At 41.4% G+C, this 23,595-nt stretch overlaps 1 protein-coding gene across 3 annotated transcripts in view; it reads right to left on the reverse strand.

Annotated features, from left to right (window-relative positions):
- Positions 1–1,481: 1,481 nt before the first annotated feature.
- The window catches only part of LOC115568538 (storkhead-box protein 2-like), a 60,622-nt gene continuing 38,508 nt past the window's right edge, over positions 1,482–23,595 (reverse strand). For all 3 annotated transcript variants that reach the window (XM_030395881.1, XM_030395880.1, XM_030395882.1), the window contains 3 exons: positions 18,417–18,569; positions 12,860–15,254; positions 1,482–9,259 (listed from right to left, as the gene is read on the reverse strand). In XM_030395881.1, coding sequence (XP_030251741.1) covers positions 9,055–9,259; positions 12,860–15,254; positions 18,417–18,569 — 2,753 coding nt within the window. In that variant the 3' untranslated portion in view covers positions 1,482–9,054. The remainder of the gene's footprint in view (positions 9,260–12,859; positions 15,255–18,416; positions 18,570–23,595) is intronic.

Below are 23,595 nucleotides of genomic sequence, written 5' to 3' on the forward strand. Positions count from 1 at the left end.
TAATCCCTCTGATGTAAATTAAAAGCTGAGCAGTGTCCTTTATGTCATTACTTTCATCCAGTGCCAAGGAATATAATGTAAATGACTCCGCTTTTTTGTTTAGCTTGCTAGCTAAGTCTTTATCAATTAGCTCAACACAGCCAGCCAGTGTCCTGTGTGATAAGTTAATTTGTTCTTGCTCTCAGGTCACAAGATACCTGCTGTCTCTACCATGCACTCTTTGAGAAACTCCTCTTCGGATAAAGTCTTGCTGGTATTTGCTAATTTGAATGCCAGCAAATAACTTGCCTTCGTGCTTGATTCTTGGATGGCAGTTTGTCAGATGAAGGTGTTTTGCTGAGCCTGCAAACTAGATGCCAGCCTCTGGGCGGTAGCCGTCCGTTCTTGCGTTGACTGGTTGTTAGCGTAATTAGAAGGCTTGGTGGAAAAGTGACGGCTGATGTTGTATTCCTTTAAAACCGCAACGGTTTCTTGGCAAATAAGACATACAGCCTTTGAGCAGACTTCAGTGAAAAAGTATTTATTTGTCCATTCCTTATTAAACACTCTGCACTCACTGTCGACTTTTCTTTTCTTTGGCCCACTCATTGTTTCAGATGGGTTCAGAGCAGTAGCAGAGTAATAACAAAGAGTAGCCTGGCTCTGCAAAATCAAGTCAATGTATCACTGCGCCTAATGCACCACCTGGTGATTTGATTTGGGCAATTCTGTACCAATCTTCTGCAGGCCGGATTTAAATGATCAACGGGCCGGATGTGGCCGGCGGGCCGTAGTTTGCCCACCCCGGTCTAGACCTGCTCAATTTGTAGTGTCATGAGATGAATTTGTTATGAACTGGCGCTATAGAAATAAAGACTGATTGATTGATTGATACTTTTATCTCTACTCAAGTAATTATTTATGAAAAGTAACAGCACTTACTTAAGTGTGTTTTTATTTCTCTACCCAACTTTGGTATTTAATGTCTGTGCTCCCACTTCTTTCTGCCAGTTCATCTTAGTTCCTTGAATTTTTTAATTCGAGAAAATCTAGCTAATATGCTAGCTAATCTAGTATGTCAGAGTGTGTGCTTGTGATGAAGCCTCTTCAGACATGCCCACGTTGAGGCGTTTTTTTAATTTCCAGGGTAAAAGCACTTTATCCAAAACTCAGTGTCAGGAGTGCCCACATAGAGGTGAAGATGGAATTGAGTTAAAAATGTTTGTTGTTTGGTGTCAGTGCAGGAGCTTTATATATTTGGCTATGGCACTAGGGTGTACTTCTGTGTAAAACACATCTTTTAATTAATACATTATATATTTACCATAATTTCATGGTCCCAGCCCCAGCTGCATAATAAGCAAACCCACAGGTTACTACAATCTCTATCCCCAGGTATTTGTTCTATGTTCTGTTGACGTTTTCTGTTGGGCCCCAAGAACTTACAGCGTTTCTTCCGCATAAGGCCGCAACATTAAACACATTAAATCACACAACAGTGGTGTAAACAAACATCGTTTTTTTTATTATCTTAAAAAGTAGCACAATCCCTATAGGGTATCACATACACTACAACAACAGTAACACCATACTACACACCAAAGGGACTTTCAGATATTTAGACATTTAAAAAATCCCTCTTTTTATTGTTTAAATTATTTGACTAGGCATGACAGATAAACATCATTTACAGGTATGACATGTCGTCACTATTAGAAACAAAGTTATTGTTTAACCTCCATTTTTATAAACCACCACCGATGTTAAGGGAAGACATTTCATGGACTGTCAGTGTAGCAAAAGGGATGGAAAGTTACAGGACTGTGGCTGGAGAGGCATAGGTGTTGAAGGAGGGCCACTGGGCCAGACACTAGCAGGGAGGATTGGGGTGGGGGCAGTGCAATCAGACGTGAGGAATGGAACCCATGACCTCCATCAGGCAGGGGACTACATCCCTTCTTTATTAGTGGAACAGAGAGAAGAACCCCACTGTCAGTGGAACAGGGGTGAAAACCCTAAACTATGGTATGATTTAACAACAGCAATAATTTGAGTAGGTGTCTATTTAGATAATCTGCAAGTACTTTATAATCAATTAATTGGTTTGAGTAATTTTTACGAGAGAAAAACATCTGAATATCGAATTCCAACTTCTTCAGTGTTCACATTTTCTGGTTACTTTACTTCTTGATGATGGTACTGAATATCTTTGGGTTGTGGACAAAACAAGATGTTAAGGATGTCACCTCGGGTTTTGGGAAACGCTAATCAACATTTTTCACAATTTTCTGACATCCTATATACAAAACAACTAATCGATGAATTGAGAAAATTATAGAACAATTTATCAAAGATTAAAATAGTACTTAGTTGCAGCCCTGTATTACACTGTAGGGACAGAAACTGAACTGTAGTGGTTAACCCAAGATTAGTGGTACAATTGAAAGTGAAACTACTGTATTTGTAGGGACAATGCACCCCTAAATGGTAAAGGTGCAACAGCAACATAATCTAGACTTATGCTTGTCCGCGTGTCTATCTGTGGTCATAGAATATGGGATGAAACCAAAGTTCATTGGTAGAACTAGCACTACAAACATCTGTAGAGGCATAGTTGGGTCTGGAACCCTCCCTCCTGTAATGATAAAGTAAGACTTAAAGCCTACTGTTGTGTGCTTTGTAAGGAATTTGAAGCCTACTATTGGGTTAGTGCACTGACAAGTAGAATGATAACCCCTCTGACATTGTAGACTAATGGCTACAATCCTTGAAGACTCTAAGAAAAGAAACTAGAATCAGACTTATTGGCACCACCCCCAAGTTTAAATAAGACTTGGATTTTAGTCCTTAGCACATCTAGGGACTATAACCAAAGAACTATCCCAGTGGTAGAAAAGAGATGAGAATCATAAACAGGAAGACAGACAAATCAATAAAAAGGGATAGAATATAAATCATTAACCTTGGTTAATGGAGGGAGAAGAAGTTAAAGCCTCTGTATTCATAATTTGAAGCACACTGAACCTTTGACTGTGGTGGTAACAAATAATGGTGGACCCTTGTGCAGTAGCAAGATAACTGGATATGCCAGATGGTTTGTCACAGAACCAGCTAGAAAGGCGCTGCTAGAAACTGTTTGAAGAGGACAGGCACTTTCAAATTCTTGCAGGTGATTGGACAAACCATCTGTCAGTCACAATCAATTATGGGCTAACTTCAACCAATCAGAGCAACAGTAGGAGAGCACGGCCGGCAGCGGAGCCAGATAGTATATCAAACTTACCAAAGCCAGTCAAGGGACGAGAGCAAACTTTTTTCCAATTTAGAAGAGGCCCTTGGTGCCTTTCTGTGTTCTTTTTGAATTAAATATACTATCCAGTTCTAAATAAACTAATGTTTGCAGCATCTAAGCTAACCTCAAGGAGGTTCCATTGTTGTTCTCAAATGAAGATAAGCTTTTCTTGTCACTTGTCACATCTAAGCCATGCCCACAGCTGGCAGTAGTTCCCCACTGGACACTGTTCAGATCAACCACTGTGTGTTCGGCCATAAATTCAAAGTTTGAAGCCTGGCAAAATGGATTTGCAACATCACATGACCATGTGATTTCACCAATCCAGCTTTCTCACACGGTAAGTGGCAAGATGCAGAGCAGAACTAGTAGAATGAAAATATAAAGGTAAGGGAGAAGAAAATCTACTCCTGGTTTGGTTGTGCATTCCAAAAAACACAGGGGCCTATTTAACTTATCTATGGCGCATGGTCTAAAGACCATGGCTCAAGTGCATTTAGGGCATTTAACTCCCTTTTGCTTGGTAAACAGTGGATAATCTGGATTTAAACTAAGGTGTAACGCACAAAAGGGGCTGTATTTAGACTCTTAATTAGTATTATGTGTGGTTATGCTTATAACATAAACTAAACAACTCAGCGTTTTATCTCTCATTCCCTTTAATAGCATATGGCGCCAGGAAGCAGCATTTAAAATTTTATGCAATGCAAATTAAACAATAGCACTCGTATTCACTGATAGTCAGGGATGTGGTCTTTGGCTGGTGGACCCTCACACCAACTCTATTTGAATATAAGAGAATAAAAACTATTGCCATCCCCTTGTGTAAATGTGATGCATGGATCAGGCGGGATGGGTCAAAAAATTATCATTCTGTTTAAGAGTGGATGGGAGGCGGTTGGTTGAAATAGTCTTTAATGAGGAATATATTGATTACCTGTAGCAGTTCTACAGCAGCAGAGAGGATAAGTTTGTCTCTCCATAAAGAGAGTTAGAGCACGCATTTATGGATGAGGCACAGAAACTAAACTTCCCACACACAGAGTTCAGATTTGTACAGGGATATTGTTTGGAGTAAAGCAGCCATCCTCCTGGTAAATGCTGAGCCCCATCAGAGTTGTCTACACATATTTCAGAAAATAAAAAGTAATTAAAAATATAGTCCTTTTTCTCTGGAGAGTTTCATCTGTCCTGTCAAGTTTATAACTAATGTTTATCGTTTTGCTGCTTAAATGTGCCACAGCAGTTGCTGCAGTGACATTACTGCATGCACGGAAATTTTAAAAATTATTGAAAGCAGCCTCTTTAATCACTGAAGTGTACAACCAGGTGTGAACCCACCTATGCAGGCATCTCTTACTGTCTGAATAATGCGCCCTTTAAGTAGCAGGAAGAATACTGTGCCTATGACTGTTGACAAATTTTTGTTGGTCAATGCTTTCTGCTGCCTCAGCATAGCAATGCACCCAAGGGTGTACACCTGACCACACTTAATTCTAAGATAGTCCCACAAATGGGCGCAAGTACATTTGCTACTTACACAGCATGGATGGGCACTGAACGGAAAAATGACAACTGCATTGGTCAGAAACAGGAAGTGACACAAGGGCCCAATGTATTTGCAAGTAAGAGGCCAAGTAAGGGTTGCTGTCCTTGTGAGTACACTTGTGACTCCTACTGGTGAGTCATGGTGCCAGTACTGTTGCCCAGACCAACAGTACAGTTAGCTGTGACAAGGACTGCAAGGCAAAGGAGACTGAACATCCCACATTGAGAGAAATATATGGAAATATTTTTTTTGTTAAGAAAAACATCAGTTAACTGAAAGTGAGAACAACATATGTCCTTATATACACCATTCATTAACCAAAAGTAGCTCTACTTGCATCTGTTACTGAGGCACACTTAAAGGGTCAGTAAGATTCAAATGAAGTGCTCGTTGGATCGAGCAACAACAATCATTTCTGATGTCGACATTAATTCAGCCAAGAAGAGGCTAAGCTGGCAGACTTATCCCCCTGCCTTTGTGTGGAAATCATGAACACACTTAAAGTGTGTACCATTGAAAGAACCGTTGTCAGCGAAGAAAGGGAAAAATCAGGGAGTCCAGCACCTGGATGTGTAGTGTGTTAGTGTATATACGTGTGTCTATGCATTTGTGTGTGTATAGACATTCACAGGCTAGAGGCTGATGACAGTGTGATAGTAGAAAGGATGGACTGTGTTTTTGCTGCTGTGGAGGTAGTTGTAAAGGAGCCTTGTGGGACAACAACACTGGGATGACTGACAGCTCCCTGAGCCTATAGGAGGATAGGATCTATAGGACTGCAGGCCTTTTGAGATTGTTAAATCCAGCTCAGCTCAGGTCTGGATTATAATTAAACTACACATTTCAAATTTAAGTAGTAGTAAGTCACATCCGTGCCATAGTTAGTGGTCACCCCGTCCATAGGTTCAGTCACTGTGTAATCCCAGTCCTGTTCATCCAAATGCTTCATAGAAGGGACTAAAATAGCAAATTACTATGCAGGTGACACATAACCTATAATACAACGTGTAAGCAGCCATTTAATACTGTATTCCAAATATATTATCACTCTTTTTATTATTACTATTAGCATGGCCTCACTGACCATAATACATCTTAGCACCAGGAGTGAGAGTGACTTGAGGATTGGATTCAGACAGTTAAAAGAAAAAATCAAGTAGTCATGAACTTGGTAGAAAGGTAAATTAATGTTAAAGTTGTATATGAATAAAGAACTACTGAAATAAAAAAAAAAAAAAAGTGACATCCCTGCTTGTTGTGTATAATACGGGTCTGGATGAGTTTTTGCTAGAATCACATCTTATTTTCCTTGTTCGACACTCAGCCACCCCAAGTGCCAAAACAGCTGCTCCCAACAAATGTGCCCTCGTGCACTCTGGTCAGGCCTTTAACATGCTGCAGAATGTACTTTCTCTGACGTCCAAACTTACATTGAACTGTAATCAAATCAGTGTGTTTTGCTGGATTAAACTGAATAACTCTTAGAAGAAGTCATAAAATTGTTGTGAAGCTCAACAGGGATGTGACCATGACCGCTCTCTATTGGATGCAGCTCTGCCATTCAAGCAGTCCAATCTCTCACATTTTTGACTCAGTTGACGCATTTGACTCTGTTTCTTTGTGTTTAGTAGAATGATGGTGCTTTGTTTTTTGTTTTCCTTCATTAAGCGTTTTTTCCCCCACATGTTCTATTTATCTCCCCATCCTCCTCTCACTTCAACCGCAAAAGGAATCCAAGCAACAAATGGTGACATCTGTCCACATAAAAACAAATAAAATTATTTTCTTAGTTTATGTGTTTATTGAGGTCCTGCTGTGATGATGCAATCTAGTGTCCAGTGCAACGCTGAAGAGAAGAGAAGAGAAGAGAAGAGAAGAGAAGAGAAGAGAAGAGAAGAGAAGAGAAGAGAAAAGAAGAGAAGACTTAATTAATCTCCAGAGGAAAATTCAGATGTCACAGCAGCAACAGAAATGAAAAGGAAACACTTGAGGTACCACCCTCTGACCACCTAAGGTCTCACCTGAGCTCTAAGAGCTAGAGAAAAAACAATACAAGGAAAAGGGAAGTACATGACTGTGATGCTATGCAATTCTTGCTCAGGTGTTCATATGCACATTGGTCCACATGTAACCTCAGCTTGTCCTAATAAAAAAAAGAAAATTAATAATAATAATAAATCAGGCCTCAGGATAAGTTTTTAGAGAGCATGGCTTACAGATCATGGTGGAACATGGTGACATTGTGCTGTAGTATGGCCATGCTTGAATGTGGACCAAATTATCGTCATGATTAGCCTACATTTTCCGAGTCACTCTACTACGCCTTCTTTTATTAATGTAAATGCTTTATCTACGTCTGTACAGTAATCTTTTAAAGCTATGTAAGACTATTTATTTATTTGATTTGGGCCTTTTATTCAAGATGACAGAAAGTGGGGATGACTTGCAGCACAGGGCCACAGGTCAGATTTGAACTCTGAATCCCTGAACCCAGAAGACATCCTTTACAACATGATCACCACTCTGTGCTCCAAATAATCCCTTCTTGTGTCACCACACTGATTTTAGTCACCGATATCCATATATCTCAGTAATACTTTGTAAAAGGAATAAGATGACGTTTAACTGTGGGTTTAGTGCTGTGACCAAGTGACAAAAGCACGTGTTCTGCATGCCAGAATGGCAGCTGTTGCAATCTGTAATCTCACTGGCAGGACCTCAATAAATTGCATTGCATCTTCATTGGAAACAATTTTAAAAAAGATGCTCGCCCTCAAGAAACAACGCTATGTGGACACAGGCCCTGTACTTGAACACCACTGTAAAGTGACTCTTTGAACAAGAATACTAGTTTTGCTATATGTACAGTATTTTAAAACAAAGACAGTAACAGAATGGAGCATGCCATTGAATTTTATGTTAGCCATAAATACATATTGGCAGTTGTATACTGTGCATACATTGACTTGTATTGTAATGTAAATACTGCATTTAACTTTTCAAATGTCACCTAATATTTCTATAATGTTTTACTTTTTGTTTATTTATTTCAAATACGTTGCTATGTTTCATTACTACTCAGTCTGTCTCTGTGCTGTACAGATAATTTCTAACCCTCAGTCTTTAATAAACTTTGCTTTTTGGGAAAAACACACCTGGCCTTTTTACGAAAGTAGAATGGAGAAAAGAGCATCTGTCCATTGGACACTGGCACACTGGCTGGAATGGCAGAGGATTTGAGCTGAAACACAACACAGCTACATCCCATGGGCAATCAGGGGTCACATAAAAAGAGGGAAAAAAACTGGAGCAAATCTGTCTCTACTAAAGTGTCAACAGTTTGCAATCAAAAATCTCATTCCTGGAGCTACACCATAGGCTGTTAATATATGTGACAACAGTTGGACAGGACACTTACAAGCTGGTTAAAAACTGGCAACAGTGTTCAGGCAGTTTAGATGAGAATCATGGCATGAACTGCTTAGCTTTATTCTACAGTGGGTGTTAGTAAAAGCAGTCCTTGTTGGAGGTTACTGATTTGACAAACCACCTCACATTCTTAATGGAATAGAGTCAAGAGAATTATTTTCATGTGACTTCCTGTGGCACTGCACCTAACAGGGTTTCTGCAGGTGGTAAATTTAATGAAGACCAAACAAATTCAGTAATAGTAGGCAGCCGAGATGTGTCTCGTCAGTGTGCAACACCAGGAGTCTTCACTAGAGGGAGATGCACTTATCTGGAGCAGCTGGAATGGGAGTGGAAATAACATGACCTGAGATTACAGATTATACAAACACCCAAACACCTGCCCCACCACCTCCCACCAAACATACACACACCCACACGCACATGCACACACACATACACACTACTGGAACCCACTTAGGTGAAACAACACATTAGCTGTGTGTAAACTAGAGGCTGTAGAATGACATGGTCAGAGTCTGCCCAGTGGCCTGGTGTGTGTGTGCATGTGTGTGTGTGTGTGTGTGTGTGTGTGTGAGAGCGAGAGCGAGAGCGAGCGATAGATCAGTTTCCTGGTTGTCACAAATCCTCTGATTGCATGTGTGTCTGTGTGTTATCAGCTATAGCTCCACAGCGGACCTGTGGCAGCTCCACTGATTTAGACAGTCTGTCAGACTTAAGATGTAACAGTCCTTGGAAGTGGGACTTTAATTTCTGGCCTCTGTCCAGTGGCTCTCAGCGCTCCACCCATCCCTTGTATCTGCTTCTAGACGCTGGTGATTGACGCAAGGCAGGCGCTAGGCTTCTGGAGTTTCTCAGGTTGGGTGCTGGCAGGTTCTGGGATGGTGCGGAAGGAGAAGGGGGGACCATTGCCAGATGTTATGCCTAGATGGCCAGGGCTCAGCGCAAGGTTCTGTCGACGGTTACTTTCCACTATAGATGAGGTGTTCGACGCCAGGCTCTCTCTTGTTCTAAAGAGAGACACACAATGAGAGGTTTTACAACCCCATCACCAAAAAAAGCACTTGAAACAAACAAGAGAAAAAAACATGACCACATGACCAGTAAGATAATTTTTTGTTCATTGGGTTAAGGTTAGAAGCATACATTTATAATGACCAGCTGAATTAGAACACCCACTTCTCTACAGGCTTAATAATAATGACAAAATGTCAGTAGTGTTTATACTTAATGCATGTACACATTAAGTCAGTTACATTGAAAAACCCATCATATTCTGTCAATGTCAGCCCACCATGTAGACTAATTAACATTCTCCAAATTTACAAATTGATTTAACTTTTAATTTTGAAGGCCACCATTTGATTTGATTTTCAATTCAAACTTTATTTTCAGCAGGTAAGCTTTTTGGAGGTAAGCTGCATTCTACATCTCAAAGATGGTACTATCGAAACAAAAGTTCAACAGAACATAATCCATTACTGCTTCTCTCTAAATCATTTGTATTTAATTTGGGTAGTCTCGAAGCTATTGAGTTGTAATCTATGCTGACACTATATTATATTGAATATGTTCACTAACATTAAAGCATACTAATGACATAAGAACCCTAATTTTGCTTTGGTCAACATGATTCATAAAAAAAGATTTAACAGGAGTGTTATAATTTTCCTTTCCCCACAGCCAATGTATTAAGTACTTAAACAATGACTAAACAACATTATCCATACCCCTCCATTTTGCTCGTTCACATCTAGGGGTAGAGTGACCCAAGGGGTAGGGTGGGCTGCATGGCACTCGAAACAGAGATTTCTCAGAGGCACACTTCAAACCGAGGGTTATGTAAGGTCTTTGCCATTTCAATGTATCATGGTTCTCTTCTTTTTAACAAGCACAAAACAACTGCAACCTGTTTGCTGTTGTGTCAGTAGCTCACTAGTTAACAGCACTGAAGTTGCTGTACTCGGTAAAACTCCTCTAATATAAGTGTAGACTGGCAGGCCTGAGTTGCTAATGTTAGTCCAGAAAACGTCAAATGGAATGAACATCTTTAAACTGAGGAGGTGACACTACTTATCTGACACACTTACAATACTGTCCTGAGTTCCCTCCCGAGACAGCTTAACACCCATTAACATCTTGACCCACCTAGCACTTATGACCCACATGAATGCTGGCTAGGTCAAAAACTCACATGTGACACTAACAGTTCTGAAACATCGTTTTAATTTGTAATAGAGGACTGGTGCTCTTCTTACATTATGCTACTGTGCCCTTTTCCTCTGCAGTGGTTTAATGGCACCCACAATGATTGAATTTGCCACCACATTTGTCTATACATGTATTTGCATTTGTAAATTCTTCTGGAAATTTGGTTAAAGTCATTATGAATTTGGACTAAAATGTGTCAAGAATGCCATGATGGCTGGCACACCTGACACATTTCATACGAAATATGGTTCTGTTCTGCTTATCTTGAATAATCATTGTAAGTATAATCAAAGTAAGTATGCCTCTACTTAACAATTATGCCATTACTCTCAGTGGTAAGACAATAATCTTTCTCCACTGTTAGGAGGGAGGTATCCATCTTGCATGTGGTCTGTTTACAATTTGTTTTACCTTCTAGTGAGAGCCTTACTTGAGGATACTGTAGTATCCTACACATTGAATATAACCCACTTTCAATATTTTTTGGCCTGAGCAGTTATTACAATAATGTGTCCATTTTTTACTGCTTCTCAGTAGCAACTTACCTGGCTTACCAATAGATCCATTTTGTTATTTTATTTCATAAATACCCAATACAAAGTTTTATTCCGTCCTCCACACAATTACAGTGCAATCAAGTGCACCTACAGAGCAGCCACCTCACACTAAACTTCTGTAACACCCACATGAGTCTCTGTAAGACTCATAATTTTGTCATTGCCTGTGATCTAACAATATTAGAAAGGGTTTAAAAGTTGGCTAGTCTTACCAAATTCACTAACATTCAGCACCAAAGCAGAGAGCATCAGGTCATCAAACCAATAGAGGCCCAGGGGGTTCTTTTTTCTAGAGATTTGGAAGACTCTGTACACATAGGTGCTGTATTGCAAAAGTAAACTTGTCAATTTGGAAATATATACAGATGAAGCCGACTGCCAGCTACTGGGAAATTGGTGATGTAGCATAACAATGCCATCCACTGGGAAATAACAGAGAAAACAGAGAAGGGGAGCTGTGTTTTACCCCAGCAGGTATCAAACAACATGGTATTACAGCTAAACCAGCCACTACACTATGTTTCTGGAAACATTTTTGGAGACAAATTGACGGTGGTTCCTTTGTGCTCATCACCGCCTTGTTTTACAGTTTGGTTGGAGTTTTTTAGCCTCCTCTTCCATTGTACATAAACAAAAGGGTGGGGACTTCCAGTCTACACGTTTTCTCTCTTTTAGCTAAGTACTACACTAAAACTGTTCTTAACAGCATAGACAGTATAGTAACAGATTATTGGTTTATAATTTATCAGCACTGCCAAGTTTAGACAGTTTGATCAGAGTTTAGAGAACGATTGCAGCGGCTCTCCCTCTTCAGGTCTGTCTGAGCTCTATGTGGACGCACGCTGACAAAATGTGGGCCAAAGTTCTGTAGTCAGATGAGTGTAGGGAGCTGGGAGACCTGTTGGGATGTCCACTGAATAAGAACAAAGACATGCACTATATTGCTAATGATGTGTTACGCCTCTCTTACCTCCCAAGATACACAGAGGATTTGTGAACACACTTTTATAAACTGAATGCATCTTTTGTATCATCTGCCACTGCATGAGGAATTTCTGATAATAATATTTTTTTCAATTATACAGTGCAATGACAATGATTTCCGCTGAAAATGTTTCACCTGATCGTAATATTTAATGCGTCTTGTAACCACGCACACCCGGTGAAATACTTCAAATACAAAAATCACAGACCGAGCATATTCAAAGATTATTAGGCTACCATATCATGAGATAGTCAACATTATACACTTCAGCTTTTTGTTTTTTGCATGGAAATGAAAGTAACATGGCCGGGGCATTCATTATTTAACAAGAAGGTATTGTCGAAACCTGAGCGCTGCTTTTACCCATGATGGACAGCTATATACCTAAAGCAGGGAATTTGCTGTGGGAATGCAAAGTTTTCCACATTTACCTTAAAAAAACAAAAAAACAAAGGAACTCTTGACCTTCCTGCATGAGAAGAAGCTGACAAAAATGTACCTTAATATGTGGGTAGCTCTTAGAGTCTCTGCCACTCTCCCTGTTACAGTGGCTGTTGCTGAAAGGAGCTTCTCTTGAGATTTACCATGGGGCAAGAATGTCTTTGTGGACTTTCTATTATTACTATCAATAATGTGGTCTCACAGCAGCTGTCTTATGATGATGTCATAGATGACTTTCTTGCAAGAGTTCTATATAGTACATAGTAGTTCTATCTTTTATATTATATTTATAAATCTTTTGATGTGTCTTTTTTTTCAGGAATACTTTACTCACATTATATTATATTAGATTTTCTTAATGCCATTGTTTCTATTATACTGTTTTATTAATAAAATAAAGGAAATCAAGCTCTCACCGTGGTGAGTTGAATCCACTGTCAACAGTGACGGAGCTAGAATCCATACTGTCCAGTCTAGCGGAGTGGGCTGACTGCTGGTTCTGACTGGGCTCTGGAAGGTTCTCTTTAGCACCAGGGAAGGTGAGGGTTCTTTCAAACCTTCTTTGTAGATCCCTCTCCTTCTCTCTCTCCAACAGCCACTGCATGGTCCCTGCTCCACCACCTCCCATCCCAACAATGCCTCCTCCAGCCTTCTCATCCTCTCCTCGACCTTTAGTCCCCCCCTCCTCAAGTTCATCGTCATCTGACACATTGTAGTAGTCAAAAGAGGCCTCTGCAGCGGTGGTCATGGGTTCAAGCCCCTGTGGGTGAGCAGGTGGTGTGGCCACCAGAGGTTTTGGAGCATCAAAGGCCTCTTGGGAATCAAGTGCATCGCAGGAAAAGGACAAAGTACTGGAGGCGAGGGCCGAGGGTTTCCTCAGAGAGCTGTAGCCAGACAATGGGAGGCTTGGAGGAGGTTTGAAAAGTGTGTCCTTACTAAATATCTCCTTACGTTTCTCCTGACCTGAGGAGGCACTGTGGGGAGGTCGTCCATTAGGAAGGGGGAGGTCAGGGGTGGAGAGAGGTATTGGAGGCAGGCTGCCACCCTTAGGTCCCACTTTTGAGAAGTCCTCCTTATTTTCCAGGGGATGGGGTGTCAGTCTGTCTGTTTGCCTATCATTGCTGCCTAATTTCAATCCATCGTGGCTACTTTTGCCCAGAGTTCCTAGTGGGTTTGCTACTGTGAGAACAGCTTCGGGGAATCCTGTATAGTGGAAGTAATCATCAGGAGGGCCAGAGGTGGACAGGGGTTTGGGTGAATATGCCGGCAAGCTTTCCCTGTTCTTACTCTTTTCTAAGCTCCTGCCATCATCCAACCCCAGAGTATCCACAGGCAGCTTAGCTGCAGGGGGTGTGGCACGTGAGTAGTGAGAAGAGCTCTGATTGGTTCGCAGGGTGCCATCATCAGTATAGTAACGGCTGCGGTCATCATAATAATCAGGTGGTCCAATCAACCCAGCTCCAAGTGGTCCTTTAGAATTGTCCATGGATCTGGAACGTTCCTTGGCCTTATCACTGCGTTCATTCCTGGACTTCCTCTCCTGGGTGTGGGAGTGTGAGCGGTGGACTTTGGAGTGGTGGGCTGATGGGCCATGGCTTGGCTCGGGAAAAGGCATTTCTGTGCGCCGCTTGGCAAGCTCTCCGGACACATCCCACTCAGGGGTCACAGGCAAGTGGGAGGAGTCAAGGATGTTGGGGTTGCTGTGTGCCAGATGTAGCCGGGCCCGCTGTCGCTCCATGGCCATAGCATGTTCTCTCGGTGACCGAGCCAGTGATGATGAGTAGGCTCTGTAGTCCCTGTCAGCCAGCTCCAGGCGGGAAGCGTCGCTTTGCTCACCACGGGACACCCTTGTCTTGCTATGTGAGCGGCTAAGTTTGGTCTGAGACTGCTTCCTGTGTCTACCCCCACTTCTTCTGCTCCTAGAGCTCTGATTGGCTGACGACGCTTTGCTCCTCTGGGCACGCTCTTCTTCAAGACGCTTCATGACTGCTGTGTGCCGGGCGAGATTCTCAATGGTAAGGTCAGGATTAATTCTGCGGATGATCTCTATCTCTACCTGGCGTGGCAGCTGGCTTGGTGCGTCCTCATCACGGAGAGGCCACTCCTCAGGGGGGAACTGTGCAGAGAAGGTGGCCAGCTGCTTTGCCTTGTCCTTTTTAAAGCTCAGACGGAACAGTTTCAAACCAAATTTCCGACCTCCTGTGCCACTTGCTCCACTTGCTTGTTTGTCTACCTCTCCAGTTCCTCCTCCTCCTCCCCCACCGCCCCCTCCTCGGTGCTTGGTAAGTGTGTCCGTCTTGAAAGAGAACCCGAGGGTGCTGCGACTCTTTTCAGTGTTGCCTCCTACTTGCTGAGGAGGTGTTTGTGGAGAGTGTGGGAATGAGTATGCCTCCCGGTGGTCTTTGGGGGATCGGCGCTGCAGTGTTGTATGGTGGCTAGGGAGATCCTCTCCACGGTGACTGTTATAAAAAGAATCCCCAACGCCTCCCCCACTGTTGTTTTGGCTGGATTTTGGGTGTGTTCGATCTCGCACAACTCCAGAAGTGGATGGGGTGATAGTGCCAGAGAGAGGGGAGATGCACTGTGTCTGTTGATGCTGCTGTTGGTTCTGATGTTGCTGCTGTTGGTGTCGGTCAGCGGATCGTTCTTCTAAGTGGTACCACTTAGAGCTGGTTCGGATAAGACTTGGAGTGATGAAGTAAGTCTGAGGGGTTACAATGAAATATCCGTCAGATGTTGGGTATATCTTCCGCTCACGGACCAGCATGCTTAATGTATGGTGCAGAACCTCCTCCGTTGGTGTGGGAACACCTAAGTATAATCAGAGAAAAGAAAGTAGTTAGAGCAGTGACATGTCACACGGGTTCACATTAGATTATCTGTTAATTATGGCCTTATTAACCTACAATGCATTACTGAGTAACCTCCCGAGACAGCTAAACAACCATTCACACCTGTGCTCACCTAGCACTAGCAACCCACATGAAGGCCAGTTAAATCATCAACCAAAAGGTGGCTCTGATGACTCTGAAACTCAGAGCTCACACATGTCCTTAACAACTCTGTAAGGACACACCCACGCAGAGAGAACTGAAGAAGCCTCTTGGATGAGAGGTGAAACGTCCTCAAGAAACTGAAACAAATCCAGTTTCCTATGATTTAGCACTTAGAATTACCATGACCCAGATGACTGAGAACTTCAGCACCTTCATCCAGGTTGTTAGGGGTTAACCAAGTCTCGGTGACAATATGCACACAGCAGTCTCTGATTTCCTGTTGCTGAGTGAACCTCATCAACTTAATTTTCCTGCGGCCAAACTTTAGCCAGAGGAAGGCTTGGTAGAGGAATAGCTGTAGGTCCGAGCTGGGTCAGCTTGACTTGTAAAGCACTTTGAGCATTAATGTGACTGTAACTGTGAAATTCAAGTCCAATTTCTATACCATCATCCTGGGATGGTTGCATTGCTTTCGGTGACGTTTCGTCCGGCTGGTCCTGACTGGCCAGTTGGGAGATGCCACTGGCAGACATTTTGTCATGGTCTGTTACACTTAAACCAAACCCCACACTTCTTTTTCTGATGTTGAAGAGTGGATCTCTATAATGCGCATGCTTCAGTAGAGGGGACCATAAAGGTAAAAAAGTTGCAGAATATACCAAAATACAGCGATACAGTAAGCAATTTAAGAAGACCCACTTCATACGTGCATGTGTTGTATGACAGGGGCATGAAATTAAAGGTATTTGACCTCGCCATCAATTGTGGCCCCTGAAGTCTTAATTTAACATTCAGCTAGCTAACGGTATATCTGAAGGTAGCTTATTGACATCAAGGGCACCAAACTTAGAAAGTAAGAGCTTATCAAACACAGAAAAATGTGATACCAACGCTGTAATACTATTGGTCCACAAATCTTGTTGCTGGGATCAACTGTCAAAGATTACACAGAGATAAAGAAAAAAACAATGTAACTTTGTCAATTATTAATTCATAATAAAACAATTTAAGGAATGTAGGTACTTTTATTTTTCACCTTTATACAAGCTCTTTAGATGCATTTAAAAAATAATTTGTCTGCATAAATGTACAACGCAAAAAGAAGGAATAATTTTATCTTAATGTCATAATTTTTATTTTTATTTTCATAGCAAGTAGAAAATCAAAGATACCAAAGATAACTGTCCACGACCAGTAAAATAAAACAAGCTATAAAGGGAATCACCAAGTGAGGTTATGAGCACGGGGGACATTGTGTATTAAATTCAGTTAATAAATGTCCAGATAGCCATTCTACTTCCACCCCTCCCATTATTTTTTCATATCTTTCTCATTTATTTTCTCTGCTTCTTTTCCATTTTCTTTCCCTCACTTCCATTTTACTCTCTCTCCTAACCTCTTTCCCCTTTTCTTGCTTCTAAGTATCTGATGCTCTCTTTCCATCTGTCAGTCTGGCGGTGTTACTGCCAGTTACATCATAGCTTCCTTTAAGCCTCGGCAGAATGATGCAACACCGCTCAGACAGAGTAACTGCACATGCGCCTGCACACACACGCACACACACGCACACACACACACGCGTGCGCGCACACACACAGACACACACACACACAGCATTTTCCATCCTTTTCCCTCTGCGTCTTGCTAAACGGGAGGCCAAAACAGAGGTAAGGAGATGTAGAAAGAAGCAAGCTGTATCTGAAAGCTGCTGTTCTGTTCAGGACAGGGTATTAATCTCCACATCAGAACTCTCACACTTACACACTCTAATACATATCCAAACATATGGTACAAAATGAAGTTGGTCTCTCTACAGCAGCACTTCTATATCAATGAGACTAGTACAACTGATAAACTGTTCCAGATCCAGACTGGCACTGTGCACTGCAAAATGGTGTTGTAACTATACTTGAATTTTAAAATTTTATGCACTACCTTGAAAATTAGCGATACTTCGATAACATTTTAAGTACATGTTAAGAATGTTTCCTTATGTTAAGAACACACCCAAGAGACCACTTCTTCCCTCTGCAGCCCTCTGGAAGGCACTAAATGCCTATTTAGAATGGCAGCTCTAGACTTTAGAACAGGTTTTATCCATGTACCATCCAAAAACTGACAATAAGCAATATTCTCCAGTGCAATATTTTATATTATATTTTTGTATCATATATCCTGTGTAATAAATCTGTTTTTTAGTGTAATAATATGCTTCTGAGTCTAATATATATATATATATATTATTATTATTATCATTATTATTATAATTATAATTATAATATATATATATATATATATATATATATGTATATATATATATATATATATATATATATATATATATATATATATATATATATATATATATATATATATATATATTATGATTATAATTATAATTATAATTATAATCATAATAATTATGTTTGGCTGACATCTAAGACTCTGGCATTAAGTTTCCATTTAGAATCACATCCACGATGCCCCTGAAAAACAGAAAAATGTTCAAATCTTTGGACTGTTGATTTCCTGCTAGTTTGTACAGGCAACTTGTTTTTTTTACTTTGCTAGCCCTTGTTAAGAACACACACTTAGCCTTGAAGAGTTTTCCAGTTGTTATGGGCACAATTCAGTCACAAGTGTTGCATTTTTTGGTACATGTAATATGGCAGCAGTAATTGAAAGTTGTGGGTGATCCAGGGGGGCATAGAAAGCAGTCAGATACAGTCTCACAAAATAAAAATGCAATTCAACATAAGAGATACAGTAAGAAACAGACATTTACTGAATGTAGGTATTATATGAAATGGCCATTTTCTCCCTTTAATACAACACTATAATTAATAATATAATAAATCAATTACAACATTAATCAAAAGAATCCAAGTGTTGACGTGAAGTTACTGTGTAGAACTAGACATGAGGCTGATGGGAGATGTTGACTATTGAATGATATTGGTGTGTGAGCTGGTTTTACCTGGAAAACATGACTGCAGGTGTTCAGTGAGGGCCTCCTGAGTGACAGGCTTATGGGCGGAGTTCATAGCAGAGATAGCCAAAAGCAATACCTCACCCAAAGGGATGAACTGCGACTGGCTGATGGGGGACATACTGATGGGCGACACATCACCTGTGAAAAGACAGAAATTAGTCACTTTGAGTGATACTCGATGAAGTGCAAAGTCCCAAAAGTTGGTATCTCTTGTTGTGCTCCCTTCTGGAATGCAGACAGTAGCCCTTTTCACACAGAGACTCTGTTTTATCAAGCGAAGGCTCACCATTTCTCCCCCTTTGTTTGTTCACAATGAATCACACGTCTCCAGTGTAAAGCTGCACTAGTGTCAATTCATACAGCACTCCAGCGCTGCGGATCAAAAAGAGGCATGACGCTGAGATCTCTGTGGTTTTTTCAAGGTGTTTTCTCTGGTGTCCACCTCTTAATCTAAACATGTATCTGCCAACTGTTTAAAGTCATATGGATGCAATGATAATGTGTCATGATTGAGATCGTGACCCACCATACATCATGACAAACTCTCTCACTCTCAGGGAGGGATGCTGCTTTCTTGTGGAAAGTTCAATGAAGTCTCGGTCGGGAAGGCTGACTGTTAGGGTTAACTACAACAAAACAATAGTGGATTCTGTACCTGGCAAAGTTTTTTGCTTTCAACAGTTTCAACAGATAAAATGACAGTCTTAGCTTAATGTAGCAATGGCACCAATTGTATTGTCATTGTGGTACTTGTAGCCACTTAAAAAGAATTGATTAATTCTTATGTAAATATCTGGACTAGTTATCCACTAGCACCCAGTTAAGTCTGTCTTTAATTTGAACGGGTACAGCGTTTATACCCTTGTCAACCCGAGTAGTAGTGACCGGTAGCTATTGGTTCAAACTCTGATTGGTTGTGAAGGAAACACAACATCTGTGTGGACGTGCAAGTTTTCTGCCCTTGTCAGACGCATGTTGAAGTTAATTTCATTGACTTGTCAATACTTTTCCATCCATCTCTGTTTGGCCTAAAGGATAAGTAGAAGGCCTTTAGGCTCAAAGACTGGACCAGCCTCAAAGTGGCGAATCAAAAAATCAAAAATCAGGTGAAATTAAAATTGAAAACTAAATGAGTGTGAATTAAAATCCAATAGATGTGCAATAACTGACCCAGAAACCTTTGCAAAAGAATTCAATATATTCTATGCATGTTTGATACCCATTGCTGAAGACCTTCCACCACAAGACCCAGACAAACCGGTCCCCTTTACAATAAGCAAAGGAAGTACAGCACCCGCTTAGCCAGTGCAAGCTTGGCAATGCACCGGGGCTTGACGGCATCTCAGTAAGGGTGCTGAAGGCTGGAAAACTGCCATTATAATCCCTGTGCACAATATCAGCCTCTACCAGCCAGTTACCCTAACATCCATAATAATAAAGGATATAGAGAAGCTGCTGCTGACTGCTGTTCTGCCAGGGGTTCAGTGGCCTGCCTGCTTTACCTCCTTCAACACCTGGACTCCCAAGATCAGGTCAGGATCTTCATTGTGGAATACAGCTCTGCTTTTAATACCCTCCAAAGGCATGTGATGAGCCAGAAGTTACACCAGCTCAACACCCCCTTTTGTCTGATATATCTCATTCACAATTTCCTTAGTGACAGGCTGCAAATGGTGCAGATGGGCAAAACCACATTACCTGCACCCATCAGTAACACTGTAGCGTCACAGGGCTGTGTGCCGAGTCCATCCCTGTACCCACTTTAGACCAATGACTGCACCAGCCCATCACCCATCACCATGTCCCTCAAATACAACACAGCGATCCTTGCCCTGCTGAAAGACAACCCCTCTGTTCTGGACTACCACGACAGCATGTGTAGATAACCATCTCCACCTCAAAAGACAAAGTTTTAAAGTAAAAATAGGTCCCCCCTCACCTCAGCAGGACAGGTTATTAAAAATTATCATTAATTATCGATATGAACTGATATGAAACTTCAATTCCATGGTATACTTTTCAGCCATATTCCCCAGGCCAAGGTGTGTAGTCCAGTTGATATGCAAAAAAGCGTGAGACAAGAATGAAGTTTTGTGTTTGTATGCCAGCAGACGCTTTTTGTTATTAATTACCTGTTCAAGAAACTGTTTGCAGAGTGCATAGCAATGAGATAATGTATCTACTGTATTTGTGGCTGTGACTAATAAAGATGGATGCAAAGTATGATACGGGTTATTGCACCTTTACATTTACTCGCGCTGTGCCAAATATGAGCCTATGGCATCACTCTCACCTCTCACCTTAAGGTACCTCCCTGTTGTGTTGGATGGCTTCAGCAGGCTTCAGCAGGTTTTTAAATAGGCATCCCCTCCCCTCATTGTCTCATTAGCCCTATTCACAGTGCCCTTTCAGTGCGCCAATCATTCATCAATTCTCCACATCGTCATCTGTACGAAAGTTACAGATGCGGAGAGGGGGGACAGTTTCAAGACTCCAGCTGCAGGCTCTGATCTAAGTATCAGAGCCTACAGCTGGAGTCTGTGCAAATGGAAAAAGCCTGAGGGCCGGATCAGAGATGTGTCGATTTGATGGTGTTCACAGTATGACAGCTAAACACATCCTTCACTCATCAAATAAAAGAGATATGTCCGGCACTTCAACCCACCTGTCCCCGGCAGCCGAGCCAGGAGGCTCCCACAGTTGAATGATGGTGATTATGTGACATGATTCAGAGCAAAAAACAGACAACTGTTGTTGTAGTTACTGTCTCAAAAAACTTGTATTGGAAAAAATCACTGCAATGACCAGCCCTCCCAACCGAGACTTCAGTAAACCTTCCCCCAGAAAACAGCATCCCCCCTCAAGAGTGAAAGCCAGACATGGTCTGCTGTTTACTAATGGGTATTAATGTAATTATGTTATTAAGAGCAAAAATATTTAACTTTGACACTTTCCAGGATGTATGGCGGGTCAGGATGTGAATCACAACACATAATAACTGATTCTAAACAGTGGACGGACACATGTTTAGATTTACTGGTGGAAAGCGTAGAAAACAGGTTTAAAAAACACTCCATGATGTGAATCTGCCAGGGGCGGTTCCAGGGGGGGGCCAACAGGGGCCAGTGCCCACGTAACTCTGAGTCTGGACCCCCCTGTGGCCCCCCTGACAGGGAGTCTGCATTAATAATACAATGACAGATTTCTTGCAATAATTTTGTTCTGAAGGGAAAGGCAGAAATAAAGTGTCTCGGCAGTTTACTACCCAATCAAAATTGCTGAAATTGTAAACACTGCTTTGTCTGAATGAGGGATTTGTCCTTTTTTCCGGGTTGTATGTGCCCCCTTACAAAAAAGCCGGCCCCAACCTGGCCCCCCTATTAAATCTGGTCTAGAACTGCCACTGGAACCTGCCTCTTTTGGTTCTGCAGCGTCGTCGTGCTGCATGAGTTGACACACATGAGCGGCTTTACCCCAACAGTGCTTGGTTCATTGTGAACAAACAATGGCGGAAAAAGGCGAGCCTTCACTGGCAATAATGTGGAGTCTGTGTGAAAAGGGCTATTGATTTAGGCCTGTGACATCTTTCGGGGGCTCAATAGTAGAGCCAGCGCCCTGGTACCACCTCTACTGTCCTCCACTCAATAATGGTGTTAGTGTGACAATAGTAAAACACATTAAACTTTATTAAAATTATCTTCATATTTATCATATGTCAGCCTACATTGTAATAATAGTTGTAATCCAGCAACTTTAACAAAACAACTAGAGACCATCTTGTGATGGGATTGCACCAGAACAAGAAATGTTTAACAATAAACAATGATATAGTTCACTTCTTTCACCAGACTCACTTCTCTAATGTCATCTGTTCCATTCCACCATTCACATTACAGCAGCTGTGATCCCATTGAAAGAAGATCAAGAGGAGGCTAACAAGAGGACAGAGATGTTGTTTTGGCCATCTCAACTATTCAGGCAGGATATTTCAGTCAGATTAAAAAGCTGAAGAAATCGACAGAGACAGAGCTGCAATTGAATTAGCGTAAGAGGAGCAGCGACTGTCCCGAGCCTGACAACAAACAGCAATTTGCTCACATTGACAGCAGAAACAGAAAAAAATCTGCTGCAATGAATGTAGGAGCACATTCAACATTTGATACTGTCGCTGACAACCAACCTGAAGCAGTGCATGTGCATTTCATGAATTGTTTACTCCTGGCTTGCATAGGTGTGCTTTAAAAAAACTAAGACCAACAGGGCTGAGAGGAAAGATGACTACTGAGTTAGTTGTCTGTTGTCTAATGCTATGTTTTGGTCGGCAAAATAGAGGCCACAAGCTGGATCATTGATACACAGACACGATGAGTTTAAAATAAAGCCATGTAGAAGAAAGCAGAACCTGAAAAACATTCATTTAAATGTAAAAATAAAGATTTATTAAGACCAAAGAATATGATATATCTATCCATTTGAGGACTTAATTATGGCAAACACTAGTCCTGGATATGAGTAATTTCAAGTTTCCTGAGAAATGTAATTACCAAAAACAGCGGAAAACAAATGTAATTTAAAACATTTTAATATATTTAGCAAATATATAGGCCTCCAGTTTAATTTTGAAACATATGCAAAAGCTATGTGTGTGTGTGTGTGTGTGTGTGTGTGTGTGTGTGTGTGTGTGTGTGTGTGTGTGTGTGTGTGTGTGCCTGCGGAAAACATACACTTAAGTTTATTGTAATAAGTAAATACACAGCACCTAAACTTAAAGCACATAAGGACTACGAAATGACTCTTTAAATGTCTGTTAGCCAGCCATCAAGATGAGCGGAGATGAACAAGAGAGAGTTTTTTTATGAGCAGGAGAGACCATTTCAAGAGTACAACACAAGAGGCGCATTGACTGCACACAGCCAAGCAGCATCTCCACTTGCTGCATTGCTACAAACCCAACAGGTGACATAGTCCAACCTTGTGGTAAATCTGCAGCAAGCCATCTCCCTGACCTCCAAACCAGCTCCAGAGAGAAACTTACCTGACGAAAACTGTAACCAAAGGACTGTAGGTGGCTCACAGCCTCACACCAGCAACCTCTGAGCCCTAACAGGATAATCCACCTCAGCTTCAGTGAAACAAATTACTCTGACTTTTAATTAATTTCTTC

This window comes from Sparus aurata, chromosome 18 (assembly GCF_900880675.1).
Source record: "Sparus aurata chromosome 18, fSpaAur1.1, whole genome shotgun sequence".
NCBI lineage: Eukaryota > Metazoa > Chordata > Actinopteri > Spariformes > Sparidae > Sparus > Sparus aurata.